Source organism: Tenrec ecaudatus, chromosome 5 (assembly GCF_050624435.1).
Source record: "Tenrec ecaudatus isolate mTenEca1 chromosome 5, mTenEca1.hap1, whole genome shotgun sequence".
In the NCBI taxonomy this organism is placed as follows: domain Eukaryota; kingdom Metazoa; phylum Chordata; class Mammalia; order Afrosoricida; family Tenrecidae; genus Tenrec; species Tenrec ecaudatus.
The window spans coordinates 156,222,042-156,235,976 of NC_134534.1; the positions used below are offsets into that span (position 1 = coordinate 156,222,042).

General features: G+C 41.7%; 1 protein-coding gene across 3 annotated transcripts in view; it reads right to left on the bottom strand.

Moving 5' to 3' along the window:
- Window positions 1-5,678: 5,678 nt before the first annotated feature.
- Window positions 5,679-13,935, bottom strand: part of WDR37 (WD repeat domain 37) — an 87,433-nt gene continuing 79,176 nt past the window's right edge. For 2 of the 3 annotated variants that reach the window (XM_075550134.1, XM_075550133.1), the window contains exon 14: window positions 5,680-8,695. In XM_075550134.1, the coding sequence (XP_075406249.1) occupies window positions 8,564-8,695 (132 nt within the window). In that variant the 3' untranslated portion in view covers window positions 5,680-8,563. Of the gene's footprint in view, window positions 8,696-13,935 lie in introns of all 3 variants that reach the window. The other variant, XM_075550135.1, reaches the window with a different exon arrangement.

The following is a 13,935-nucleotide window of genomic DNA, read 5'->3' on the forward strand; positions in this document are numbered from 1 at the left end:
AGGAGGAAAGCCTCAATGACGGGTGGAACATGTCAACTAGTGTGAGGATGGCACCGGACGGGCATCTCCGTTCTACCCACGGTTGCTGTGAGGCAGCGCCCAGTGCTGAGCTGCTGGCTAGTTAACAACAAAAGAACAAATGATGTTATAATAAATAAACGTAATTTTTAACATAATTTAATTAATCTTTTCTAGTCTAGTTAATGCATTTTTGGAAAATTATTTAATATAACCTAGGTCACAAAAATATTCGTATATATTATCTTTTAAAGTGTTCTTCCTTTCATGTTTGATGTACCTGATGACATTGATTTTTGTTTGGTCTGGGCTAAGGTCCAAACAGATTCATTCATTTTTCCCTTTTCCTCTTTTTTCTCTCCTTCCTGTTAAGGAGACAATGTCTTACTCCTGGGCCAACTTTGCATTTGTAGTAGTCAGCGTTTCCCTTCTGCTCCTCCTCCTCTTCTCTTCCGGGGTGTCTTCATCCCCTCGATCGCTGCTCTGCAGGTAATTCAGGAGTCCGCGTGTCCAAAACCTTCGAGCAATTTGAGTGACTTAGAAAAGACTTGCATTGAGTTTACTGGTCATTTTTAGGAGAACTGAGGTATTTACAATAAGAAAAATCTGGCCAGTGTTTCCAAGTCTCCTGATGAGATCACCTTGACAAGTTTCTTTTCATGTGTGTGTGTGTGTGTGTGTGTGTGTGTGTGTGTGTGTGCGCGTGCATGCCCACCTGGGTGTGTTTTAGTGGATTTTCACTACGGTATACATTTAACAATTTAAATTGATCAGCATTTCAACTCTTCACCCAGACAATAGAACTCATAGCCATAGTTCTACTTTTGTATTATTGAAAGTTTCACCCTAGCCCTGATCCCCAATGTTTGTGCAAATAATATCCAGTCACTTGAGAGCTGAATGTGTACAAGCCAACAATTCAAGACTGCACTTGTAGTCTGAAGTAGGCTTATACTTTATAATTTCCTTTCTCAACAGTGTTTGAAATGACTCTCAATAGAATTACCTTATTATGCTCCAGAGGGATGACTTATAATGTTCTCTATCATAAAATGATGATATCTCTAAAATAAACCAGAGATATATGGATGAATTTGGGGCTCACGTTTAATTCTAGCCCCAACCTAAGAACAATTCGTTCTTATGACATGGCATTGACCAAAGAGATTAATGCAGATATGGATGTTAAAGCTAAGTGTGGGGAAGAAACCAGATGTCGCCCGGGTACCAGAAAGATCTTATGGGCTTGTCTTCAAACAAGCAGCCAGCTAAGTGAGGCGTCAACTAAATACACACAGAAGCACACCAGCCTGTGTGATCCAAGGAGTCTAACTAATACAACCCAAACCCAAAGTAGTGAGTGCTATCAGGGCATAAATTGTGAACACTTGGTTTCTAGAAGGCTATGGATGATATTGGAAAGCCAAAATTCATTCACAGTCCCCACGTGGATTAAAGCCTTTAGCGAATCCACTCTCATCACAGTCGAGGGATGTGACTTGTCCTGCCATTAGACAAGCGGTTCTCAACCCGTGGGTCGCGACCCCGTTGGGGGTCGAACCACCTTTTCGCAGGGGCCACCTAAGACCATCAGAAAACACATAAATATTTCACAATACATAATTACATAGCTTTGTGATTAATCACCATGCTTCAATTATGTTTAGTTATTTTCAATTTGTAACAATGAAAATACATATCAGATATTTTCATGACGATTCATAACAGTAGCAAAATGACAGTGATGAAGTAGCCACGAGAATCATGTTATGGCTGGGGGCCAGCAGCACCTGAGGAACAGTATGAAAGGGTCACATGTTAAAGCGAAGGTGGAGAATCCCTGCCTTAGACAGAGACCATCATAAAGCCAATTACGGCAGAAGTAGCTAACATAAAATGTAAGACTTCATTTGCTCTTCCTTTTAATGCATTTTAAACTTGTTTCCGTTTTTAGTATTTTCTGCTCTCTTGGATTGAGGTTTGTCTATGTTGTGCCTAGACACCGTTGTTCTTTTTGTGTGCTTGCTCCCTGTTTGGGTTTTGTCTGGTTCTCTGAATATAAAATACAGAATAGGGAGATCTAGTCACTGGCCAGCGGGATGGCAGGGAAGGAGGGGGGTAACGGGGAACCAACAATAAAAATGGGAAAACGTTCTGAACTCGGTTGTGGTGAAGATGGCACAAAATCTCTTACGATGATTGAATGATGATAGTGTATGATGTGGGAAGTAGATGCCAATAAAAATATTTTTTTAATAATAATGGCCATGAGTGAAGTATGTCCTTTGGACCCAAGAGTCCAGGGAGGCGAGGAGGCAGCTGCAGAGGGGGCAAAACTGGCAGCAGCACTCAGAGCAAGAGGCAGAGCCGTGGGCTTCCCAGCCAGCTGAGTCCCGGTAAGTAAAGCTCAGTGAGCGGCTTTGGGCAGGAGCTCGATGGCAGAGTATCAATCCCTGGAGTCATTTATCAGCTATCAAGGAGCTTCGGAAACACTGCCCAAGCCGGGCAGAGGCCAAGGGGCCGTGACTGAGGCCAGGGAGCGGCAAGAGATGTGCCTGAAGGCACGCTGATGAGACAATGCTGTGAAGATAACATTTCTAATCCACACAACCATGAAAAACACAAAGTTTTGAAACACTAGTGCCAATCAGACATGTCGACAAATACATGTTGGCATTGTTGCCAACTTTCCGTCAGTATTTTCTTTTTATAATACTTCCTTAAGAAGTTTCAGTAGGGAAGGTCTTATAGTAAAAAAGTGATTTTATGTATCCTTGAAGTATCCCATTTCATATTTGTTCTTGAAAGATAGCTGTGCTGAGACTACCCTTCTCTTTATTTTCTCTCGGACTGAAAAGTATGGCCACAGACAACTCCTGGGCCTACAGCTGTAGAGGAGACTGGCTTTCTTAGTTCCGGTTCTAAATTTCCAAGGGGAAGTCCTGGCTGTGCCACCTGGGGTTAGGAGCGCCATCCACCACCAATTAGCTGAAAGCAGACGAAAAGCCCTGGCTGAACAGCCATTAAATTGCTAGCCACACAGACAGCAGTTCGAATCCACCAGCCACTTAATGGGAGAACGGTGTGGCAATCTGCTACTATAAAGATGGCGTCTTGGAAAGGCTACAGGACAACAGTTCTACCCTATCCTGGAGGGTCACTGTGAATGGGAATCTATCTGCTCCATGCAAGTGGAATACTATGGGCATTGCTACAGGAGCTTCTTGAAGACAGGCTAGACACAGCCCCCCAAAGTAAGGCATGAGAGCGATTGTGCTGGAGGGAAGCAACAAAATATCTTATCGATACAGAAGGAAAGGATTTAAATAAGACCACCTAGACTTGAAGCCGCTGGAGAGAGCAAACAACTGATGTGCTTGGTTGGAAGTTGGAATCTACCCAGAGGCGCCTCAAAAGAAATCCCTGGCAATCGACTTCTGAACAGCCAGTGAAACCCACATGGAGGATAACACTCTGACACACATCTATCTGCCATGATTTAGAATCAGCTTAAAGGCATTTTCTTTTTAAGTTAATGTCTCTAGATGGGGATTTAAAATTCCTACCACATTCCTTTACTGCCTTTTTAAGGAGGTGGGGGAGTGTAGATACACGTTCGGTGGTCGGGGCTTGAAACAGGAGCTTTCTACTCCCGTAGTTAATCTCAGAAAACCCACAGGGGCAGTTCTCCTCTGTCCTATTGGGTCACTGAGTCAGCAATGACTTGACGGCATTGAGTTTGGGTTTGGTTTTTGTTTGGGGAAACATCCGCTGGGTATAGTAAGGAATGTATATACAGCAAAAGCTGCGCAAGGAGTAATACTATTTTTCATAAGTGCATTGTGAATTACAGGATAGAGCCCTTCGTATTTCCAGCAAAGACTGACCATCACACCTCAAATCCATCCTCTACACCTCATCCTCACTGCCTGCTGTCCCTGCTGCGAATCTTGACTCGCTCCAGTCCCACCCCACAAGATGGCCAGAGTGACCTTAAAGTTATTCCCCTGCTGAAACCCCTCCGATGGCAATTTCAGTGCAGAGAAGACGGTTTCTCCCGCAGGTCTGTGATATGGTGCGTGGCTGTCACCCTAACCTCATCTTGGGCCACTCATCCCTTGTCCTACATTCTGGTGCCCACTGCTCTCAGTACAGGAATGTGCCCGGCGTCTTCCAGCCGCAAGGTTCTTGCAAGGGGGAGTCTCCCTGCTTGCAACCGCTCCCCAACCCTTGTTTCCCTCTGCTGCCCAGCACACCTTTATCAATCTGCAGATGTCGGTTTCAATGTCACCTCCTTAGAAAAGCATCCTCAACTACATTTCCTAGTCATTCCCTCAAGTTCTGCCTCAGCTCACAAGCCATAAAAGGGACCCTAAGAAATTATATGATTTTTCTATCTCAGCTTTTATAACTCCAAATATCTGTTTAGTCCATTTTTATTTTGAACAAAACATGCTTCAAAGAAAGCTTTAAAATTTAATTACATGATACTTTTATCTGACTGCCAATCCACGCTCCTTTCCATGGTCCACGCTAATAGGGATCATATTGCACATAACAGTTGGGGTGCTGCAAGTTTGCTGAAATTGTTTTTCTTCTAAATTATTAGGGGAATAGCGAAAAAATTCATGTATAGTGGGATGGACATTGTCGGGGCATTCTGGAGGGATGCTCGTCATACGAGTGTCACGTGATCTTTGGAAAGGTAACTGAGTGTGTGACTTAAAAGCTTAAGAAATAACCACGCACACTGAGATCTGGTGGCACAGTGGATTGATTACTCATTGGGCTGCTAACTGTGTGACCCCACTCACAGCAGGAGGAAGATGAGGCCTCCTGCTCCCACAAAGATTTCTCGTCTTGGACCGTCCAGGATAGTGCGCCACTATTTCACCAGGGTCACTGAGTTAGAGCAAACTCCACAGCAGGGGGTTGTTTTCTTTTTACTTGAAGAGCAAGGCAAAAAAGCTAAACAATCGGTGGAGAAATTTCTACTCTTTGGGGACTGAATGTCTACAGTGTGGGAATCTTTACTAGTCTGAAGAAGGAGCCATTGACAAACAAAATCCAGTAGGATTTCAATACTGAGGGTCCTGTAACCTAAGGTGTCAGTTAGCTAAGAACATGATGGTGTTCAATAGTCACGATCAATCTTGATTTGTATTATCCCATGCAAAAAAGTCTGCTTTATATATATATATATACACACACACACACATATATACATACACATATATATGTGTGTGTATGTGTATATATATATATATATACACACACACTTCCAAACAAGCTTAACTTTAATGAAAACAGTACAGGTGTTTTTTATTATACAAAGGCATTTCATCAAAAGCCTCTATTATGCTTAATTGTTAATCTTTTCAGAAAAAAAATGTGGAAGGTGGTAGGAGGTGAAAAGGCATAATTATATAACATTTTATTTTGGTGAACAGCTGGGTAGGAAATAATATTTTTTACTCCACAGTTAAAAATCCTCAAATGGACAATATTATAACTAGTTTACCCAATTTATATGTCATTTTAATGTTCATGTAGTCATTAATAATGTATGTCTCGTCCAAAGTAATGCATGAAAAATAAGGAAAAACAAAACCAAGAGTTTTCCTGTAACATAAAAGTTTCATAAGAATATTTATGGAACATGGATTTTAATGAACTTCATATTGCAATGAAGACAGTGAACATTTAAAAATAATTACATCAATACAATAAAAACTGATTCCACATAAGACTTCTAAATGCACACTTTTTCTTCCTAAGAAAGTTATTTTTCACAGATTTAAGCAACAAATGATTTACAAAGAATTCTTCAGATTGTACAAATATGTACAGGATTTAGACTTTACAGAAACTGGTGTGCAGTGGTTGAGAAAATGAATGTCGCTCCGTCTGAAACAACGTCTCTCAAATGAAATTCTATATGCAAATACATCTTTCACTTACCACACATTTTCCTTCCATTATTAAATGAGATTCTGGACATGTCAGCACATAGACAAAACCGTTCCCATTTCAAAACACTATTTCAAATGGTATCACATGTGACAGACAGCATGTCATTTTAGCCACACAGAAACACACACACATAAAATCACGATCTCCAATCTCCCTTATATCTTGCTGGTAATAACACCTAGGGCCACAAGTAGCAATTACGTAAGATCAGGTTAAAGATGAGACAGTAATTAACGAGCGTAAGTATCATCCTGCTCCTGAGAACTCTGCTCCAGCACCATTAGGGTGTGTCCGCCCAGTGAAAGAGTGGAGACTCACTTCTGGTGTCAGAGGTTGGTCCCTCTAGTGAGTGGCAGGAAGGGGAGTAGCCGTTGGCAGTGAAGGGTTGTCTGCATAGAACTAAATGGTCATTGTAAATAGAGATATTTTTAAAAGCTTCAAATGTGTTTTAATCTGAGATTTGGCTTTTAAGTTTGGTTCCATTATTTGTATACTTTTTAAAAAAATGTTCCTAACGATGATTCTAATACCCACATTTTCCAATTAACCTACAAAAATGAACCTAAGGACATGATTTTTGCAGTTGATCCTTCAGAAGTCATCTCTACGCTCATACCTTTGGATCTGCAGTGGACTGAGGAGATCTCATTCAAAAATACAAGCAGGCCACAGCAAATACCCTGCTAATCGTACAGTGCTCCTTCGAGCAAAATACACCCACGATGGCGGCGGCTGACAGAAATCCATCTTAGTAGCAAGCTTGACTTCAGCTCTCAAAAACACGGTGGGGTGACCATAAAATGTTGGACTTTCGACACTCAGCACAGCTTCGAGCTGTAAAAATACAATGGCTCCAAAATACCTGTTTGCTTGCCCCTTTGTGAACAACCTTTGCTTTCTCCTGGTTCTCTTTGGGTCCCTCAGCCCCTTCCAGTCCGAGTGAAGCAGGTCAGGATTATCTGAACATGTTAGCTCCTTAAATGCCTCAGATTAGCTACTACATCACGTAAGCAAAATGCGCTGAGAACCAAAGCATGCACTCTTGATAAGCTCTGCGGAAGGACAACCTGGACGATCTATTTACTACTACCCCTTACCAATTTGGCTTCTCCCACTGCCCAGGCCCTGTGTACCCCTGTATCAACACAAGACACTAAGAAACACAGGACAGTGAGGGAGAGGGCCTCATCACAGTTCAACTATTACTTCCTTGCGCACCTCCCAGCAGTCTGTCTCCAAATGAACATATCTAAAGGGTTAAAAAGATCAGGGGCAGTATGATGAGATGTCTCTTTATAGAAACCATAAACCTGCAAGAAACATTAACTGACAAACATCAGATAAACAGTGATTTCTAAGAAGGCAAGATTAACAGGCTCACTCACGTGGAAGTAGGATTGGCACAGACAGGTGTCCTACTAAAGACATGAGAGTCTTGTGACCTATGCATTCCTTAAGACCCAATTAGCCTAATGAATGAATCTTTTACCTTCAAGATACATTTGGTAACATTGTCTTTCTTGCCTTCTAAATTGAATCCAATATTCCAGCTATAAATCAAAAAGTGCTTTAACTAGGCAACAATACGTCTCCAAAGTTTTCGAAATACATCTATTTTTGAGGTAGTACTCATTTATTTGCATTGTTGGCTCTCAATACCACCAAGGAAGTGAACCCATTTAGAAATATGCAAACCAAAGGTGTAGAAAATAAATAAGATTTTGTTTTCAGGTAGCAGGTCCTTCTTTCAAAGGTCAAGTCACATTCAATGGATATGTCTTTTGAAATTTCAATAGACTGTTTATAACCATAGCTATAAACTAAAGTGCTTTAAATTTTGCTTCAATATATTTCAGTGATCAGAATCATACTTGAGAACTTGCTAATATGAGACCGCAGGAGATTGAAATGATTTTCTATAAAAAAGAGAAAACTTTTTCTATTCAAAAGAAACTCTCCAAATGTTGCAAACTCAACAACTGTATGTTTTTTAAAACTTCTAAAATCCACAGTATTTTTACAGAACTGTAATAGAAACTTGAGTTGAAGTTGAATTACGTAACAGCACATGCTAAAACCTCAAACAGAAGGTAAACATGAAAGCTTTGACCATCACTGCCTTTCATGATCCAACTCAAGTTTAGCGCTACAATCTTTTCAATGCAAGGTAGATATGTATAATTATTCCAGAAAATACAACAGACGACTAAATGCCTCACAAGAAGTACACGGGTTTCACATTTGATTCGCACAAATGTAATGCCCTACTGTTCATCTGTCGAACTCCGTAGAACTCATGAGCATCTGAAGTGCTACACGGGAAGTGAACTTCATTTCTACTGACCAGAGGCAGTCAATATACAAAAGGTCATACACAAGACAAAAATAAGGAAAAAACATGACCACGCATTTTTCTGTACATATCATGCAAACCGGGTACAATGTGAACAGAATATATAACGCACACTTTTCAGGGTCAAACTCTCACAAACAATGGCAGATTAGTGTGCAGGAAAGTCTGCAGCAGTTAAAGGTCCATGGCAAATAATGACACCAAGGAATGCCGGCTCTCTTATTTTTCTTGTAACAATGCAGGGATGTTGATGTTCCAGCCAATGGCTTGCCTATCAAATCCACAAGTAAACAGATTACATATGGGGTGGTCTTCACTCCAAGCTGAGCAGCACACCATCCTCCTATGGCCCTATCAACAATCAGACAAACAAAAATGAGTGTATGATTCTGAAAACACATTCCTCTGTAACATTCATAAAACATCAACCTAAATAACAACTAAATAACTCAAAGCATGTGGGGAAAAAAGAACAAGGATTAGCACAAGTGAACCTCAAATAAGAATGGCTAGGGGGTTTAAGCAATGTATTGGTAGGAAAGCTTGAACTAAGTGAGTCTAAAACACACAGTCAATTTAATAATACTCTCATAAAAATGCTCAAATGATTTAAGAAAATAAGATTATAGGCAGATAGAAAAAAAACATTTGAAACGAGGCTAAATGACAGTTAGGGGTAAGTTTAATAAAATCCACTCAGATATCATTTTAACAAGTAAGTGGTTCAGGTAATATAGGGGTTAGAAAAATAGATGAGGTACATTTCTAAGTCAAGATAAATGACTTATAGGTTCCTGCCTACGTTGGGCGTCTCAGTTAAATATCAGCGTTAGAAGAAATTACCATAAAATATTGGACGCACTTTATAGAGTTAGATATTTAGTGTGTTGTGCGCGCATGCATGCAAGCACTTAACATAAATCAAGCATGTTTCTGTGAACAATGTGTAAGATTTAATCATATTTCCTTAATAAATGATTATAATATGCTATTGTTATTACATCATTAAATAGCGTACAAGGCTTACAATTGAGAAAAACTTTAAGAAACTTAGTAAGTAAAAGAAATACTCCAACAAATGGTACAAAATTTCCCTGGAAAACCATCTGAATACGAGTGGTTTCAAAAAGTTGGTGGAACAATTGAATAAAGATAATGGCATTTTCCCAGTCACGGTTTGAAGCGTCCTGTGTAAACAGAGGTGTTTGTACATTTAGAGAGAGGATTATGATAGGTCACACAAATAAAATTATGGTGAGAAAGGCCACATAACAAAAGGTAATCAAAGTTTTATCACTTTATTAATAACCTAAATAAAAAAATGATACGTTATGCTTTGATTAGTTATGCAGTAAAGTCAGGCCTCTTGCTGTACAAATAGTACAAAAACTATTTGAAAATTAGAAACCCAAGGTATTCATCGTAGAAATGCTGAACTCGGCTACTTAATAATGGGTAGGAGGACAAGAAAATTAGTTTTTTGTTTTGTTTCTTAATTAAAAAGAAAAAAAGAGGCAAACAAAAGCTAAACAGTGGTAGACATGGAAGCTTTGGAAAGAAGTAACTCTCTTAGTTTTATAATTCAACACTCTCATCTAGTGTCAGTGTGCTCACAGATCGTCATCTGCCGGAAATTAAGCGGTCCCTCTCACAGACACACACCCTGCTGAGAGAGACACTGGATGCATGAGATCTGACGAGCTGCAGTAACAAAGCCCGTGTAAGTTTGTTTAAACCTACATCTCACAAGTGTACTGAATCATCAAGCTTTTTCATTTGTTCTCTCCTTATAGAGATTTTTGTCCTTGACACACATTTTTTTAAATGTCACTTAGACTTTCCTCAGAATATATCATTTCAAATTAAGGTATGTTGTTAGTCCTATTCACTCTAGCTACTCAAACTTCCACTCAGTGAGGTTTTGGTGTTTTGCCTCGCTGCCGCTTCTAAAACGTTTCTTTTGAAAGAAGTCACAGTGGCAGGTGACATACTGCCAGCGGTTTCCCACTGTGGCTTAGTGGCATTGAAAAGGATTTCTCTGAAGAAATGCTTCAAGTTCTCAATGAAGTGAACTCTCATTGGTTAATCTTAAAAAGAAATATACTTTGTGTACTACAACAGAACTTTGTTGAATGCCGAAGGAAAGCAACGAAACAGCCTATGTGGAATTAGAACTACAAACAGCAAGTGTTTTCGTAGACAGATATTCTCTACGTAATCATGTTACACAAATTCACGTAAACTTTCATCCCAGATGAAGATATTCAATGTTGCAGATCAATTTACACACAAAGGGGCACTTAAGTGGGGCTAGTTTATTGCATTCAAGAGGCAGCTCAGATAATAAATATAGCGAGGATAGCTGGCCGCTAGCAAAATGTAAAAGCACATTCCCCTGGACAAGCCAACGTCTGGCTGTGTCAATATTCGTTGGAGTAAAGGTTTTTAGTCTCTTAAAGTAATTTCACAAGCAAGTTTTCTCTGACGTGAATACAAACGTGACTGCCTTTCAGCAGTGCACTGATGAGCTATTTGTCTTAAGAGTGGCTGCGGTAGCCTTTCATCTTAGGGTGGTGAGTTTTCTGGAAGCTCGTGTCATTTAAAAGATGTTCCTATCCATGTAGGTGACAAATCGATGCACTTAACTATCTTTGGCCTATAAGACAACTATATTGCAGAGCTAAGAAATGTACTTTGAAGCCTTATGCAGTGACATTACAACCGGTGGGACCAAATATGTCAGAGCCTGGCGCTGGTAGAGGAAACTCACTGCTTCAAGTGGAGGGCAGCTGCCGGACGCCCGGCCGGGCAGGGGAGAACAGCCCTGTGGGGTTCTAAGACTGTAACTCTTTACGGGGGTAGAAAGTGTCTTCTTTTTCCTGAGGAGTGCCTGGTGGTTTCGAACTGCTGAACGTGAGGTTAGCAGCCTAACACACACCACTAGTCAGCAGGGGTCCTGGAACTGGTGGAAAATTGTGTATTAAAAATAATGCAGAAAAGCCATTGGTCAAAGGTATATATTACAACACACACACACACTGACTGGTGAGATCAGGGGGTGCATTCATATAAAAAGAAAACAAATTAATAGTTTTTCATCACACAGCTCTTAAGACATGTAAAGAAGATAGAAGGAAAAAAGAGGAAAGAGTGATCGTGTTGTGAGTCAATTATATGCAAAAATATGGAGCGTCACTGCCTTGACAACAGGAGGTGCTTTTATTAAATGTACACCGATTATCTGTCAATGGGAAAAGCTAATCAACTCATGCGCTCTAGGATTTGGGCTCTCAAACCACAAGCTCATCAGAATCAGCCGGGGATTTATGAAAAATGCAGGTTCCCAGGGAACACCTTCAGAGATCCTGATTCAATAGGTCTGAGTCGAGCCCAAGAAGTCAGAATTCGTATCAAGCATTCTGGGCCATTCTGATGAAGACGGCCTAAAAATCGTTCTAAGAGGGAGCAGATGAAGGGGCAGGAGGAGAGAGTGGAGCACAGCCTGGCCCACCAGGCCGTGATGATGATGTCCCTGAGTAGAGCAGCCAGTCCACAGAGAGAACAACATGGCTGGCCCTACTATGAGACATGATGCCCCTCAGTGACTAAGGGCGATACAGGGGACAGCACCGGAGACACAGTGTGGGAATTGCACCTGACCTGATCCCACCACACCGAGGCAAATCACTGGGGGAGTGCAGCGGAACAGCAAGGGAATGGAGTGGCAAGGTCCCCAGGGTATGCTGAAAGTGGACTTTGGGGCCAGGCGTGGTGCCCCAACAGACTGGACTGGAAAAACGCTCCTAAGGGCCAGCAAACGATCCCTGAACTAACTACAAGCTTTTCTCTTGTGAACTGTTTCGTTCTGTTCTTTGTCAGTGGTTTGTTTTTGTTGTTTTGTTGTCTGGTTGTATACTATTGCTTTGTTTTCCTGTCTTGTTTTCGTGCATGTTAGTGACTCCACAGGTCTGTCTGAATAGGACAGGCTGGATGAACTATCTGGAGGAAAAACAACGGGACCGACAGTTCCGGGGGAACTTGGGGTGGGGGGGTAGGGGGGGTAAGGAAGTGGTGTTAACAAACCCAGGGACAAGGGAAAAACATGGGACCCCAAATGGTAGAGAAGGGGGAGTGGCAGGCATGGTGGGAAATGATCAAGGGTAAGGTTGCTTAGAGAAGAGGTATACTCTAGCCCAGGTGGCGATGAAGCATAGTAGTAGGGCAGGAGGAAAGTCAAGGGAGATGGAGGAAAGAGCTAGGAGTCAAAGGGCATCCATGGAGGTCTAGACAAAGACATGTACATGCAAATATATATAGGAGGATGGGGAAATAGATCTATGTGTCTATATTTATAGGTCAAGTATTAAGGTGGCGGAAGGACCTTGGGCCTCTACTCAAACACTCCCTCAATGCATGAATACCTTCTTTTATTAAATTGGAACTCTATGATGCTCACTCTCCCGACACAACGGCTGGAGCCAAAGTGGGTGAACAAGTAAATGTGGTGAAGAAAGCTGATGGTGCCCGGCTATCAAAAGAGATAGTGACTGGGGTCTTAAAGGCTTGAGGATAAACAAGCGGCCATCTAGCTCAGAAGCAACAAAGTCCACATGGAAGAACACACCAGCCTGTGTGATCGAGTGGTCCCAAAGGGATCAGTTACCAGGCATCAAAGAACAAAAAATCATATCATTGGCTGCACACCTCCATGATAGGATCGCTGAAGACAAATGGGTGCATAAGCAAATGTGGCGAAGAAAGCTGATGGTGCCCGGCTATCAAAAGAGATAGTGTCTGGGGTCTTAAAGGCTTGAAGGTGAACAAGCGGCCATCTAGCTCAGAAGCAAAAAAGCCCACATGGAAGAAGCACTCCGGCCAGTGCGATCACGAGGTGGCAAGGGACCAGGTATAAGGCATCATGCAATAAAAACAACAACGATATAAGTGTGTGTATATATGTGTATATGTATATGTATATATATACCATATTAAATGAAGGGGGAAGTGCAGAGTGGAGACCCAAGGCCCAAGTGTCGGCCAATGGAGATCCCCTCATAGAGGCGTTTAGGAGAGGAGATGGGTTAATTAGGGTGTGAGGTAGTATCAATGAAGAACACAGCTTTCCCCCAGATCCTGGATGCTTCCTCCCCCCAACTACCATGATCCGAATTCTACCTTGCAGGGCTGGATAGGGCAGAGGTTGTACACTGGTACATGAGGGCTGGAGGTACAGGGAATCCAGGGTGGATGATACCTTCAGGACCAAGGGTGTGAGGGACGATGCTGGGAGAGTGGAGGGTGAGTGGGTTGGAAAGGGGGAACTGATTACAAGGATCCACATGTGACCTCTTCCCTGGGAGAGGGACAGCAGAGAAGGGGGGAAGGGAGATTCCGGATAGGGCAAGATATGACAAAATAACGAGGTATCAATTACCAAGGGCACATGAGGGAGGGGGGAAAGGGGAGGGAGGGGAAAAAAAAGAGGACCTGATGCAAGGGGCTTAAGTGGAGAGCAAATGCCTTGAGAATGATTGGGGCAGGGAATGTATGGATGTGCTTTATACAATTGATGTATGTATATGTATGGATGG